General features: G+C 22.6%; 1 protein-coding gene across 1 annotated transcript; it reads right to left on the bottom strand.

Moving 5' to 3' along the window:
• Positions 1 to 120: 120 nt before the first annotated feature.
• Positions 121 to 905, bottom strand: LOC112459908 (odorant receptor 46a-like). Its single transcript, XM_025024278.1, has 3 exons — positions 732 to 905; positions 476 to 631; positions 121 to 207 (listed from the first exon to the last, which is right to left on the bottom strand). Exons 1-3 carry the CDS (start codon positions 879 to 881, stop codon positions 160 to 162), a joined length of 354 nt encoding a protein of 117 aa, XP_024880046.1. The 5' UTR covers positions 882 to 905; the 3' UTR covers positions 121 to 159.
• Positions 906 to 914: the final 9 nt, after the last annotated feature.

Below are 914 nucleotides of genomic sequence, written 5' to 3'. Positions count from 1 at the left end.
TATATATATATATATATATATATATATATATATATATATATATATAAAGTTATTGTATTTCACATATGCAATCTGCTCGCAAGATTATTGCATATTTTTCTGACATAAAACATAATGCGTAATGCATTATCGCATATAAAAATATAACAATTTTTATTATTACACTCGCACTAGTAAATTATAAACAGAATATGATGTCTTAAGCAACTGAAATGTTAAAAAATATTTCAAATTATTATAAATTTATGTATTATAAATAATATTATAAATATTTGTAAGTTGATCAATAATAATTTACATTAGCTAAGTAGGTAAGCGTAAATATATGAACAGTATAAATACATTTCTAATTTATTTTATAGAACAAATTTTATTATTTGAATAGAATTATTATAATTAAAGAAATTAGAAATTTATGAAATAATTATTTTAGTTGATTATTTTAGTTACATTAGGATAAATTTTTTATACTAACCGCCACAAAAGAATCCAAATTTATGGTTAGAACATACACAGTAGAAATTTCAATGGGTATCATCGAACGTTTCATAACTAGCAAGAGGCCTTTCTTAATGCTATTGTCTAGATTTGTCCACTCCATTTGAAAAATACTGTCTGTTAATTCAAGGCCCTATAATATAATGTTAGATATAATATAATGTAAGATGTAATATAATGTAAGATATTTTATTTATGACTTTTTAACAATTTGTTTTATTAGATACATATACCTTTAATTTGACTTTATTTCCAAACCAGCAATATATAAATATTTGGATCAGCATGCAACTTGTATACATAATTAATTGTACATGGTTTGCGCTCAAAGTCGATTTGGTCAGTTGATACAAATTGCAACAAATTACTATCGTACTTGCCATAAACTGAAATCCGACTATTTTTGTAAATCTCAT

Source organism: Temnothorax curvispinosus, unplaced genomic scaffold (genome assembly GCF_003070985.1).
Source record: "Temnothorax curvispinosus isolate PA1 unplaced genomic scaffold, ASM307098v1 QBEX01010216.1, whole genome shotgun sequence".
NCBI lineage: Eukaryota > Metazoa > Arthropoda > Insecta > Hymenoptera > Formicidae > Temnothorax > Temnothorax curvispinosus.
The sequence above is the reverse complement of the archived record's forward strand: the minus strand, read 5'-3'. Positions and strand labels throughout refer to the sequence as shown.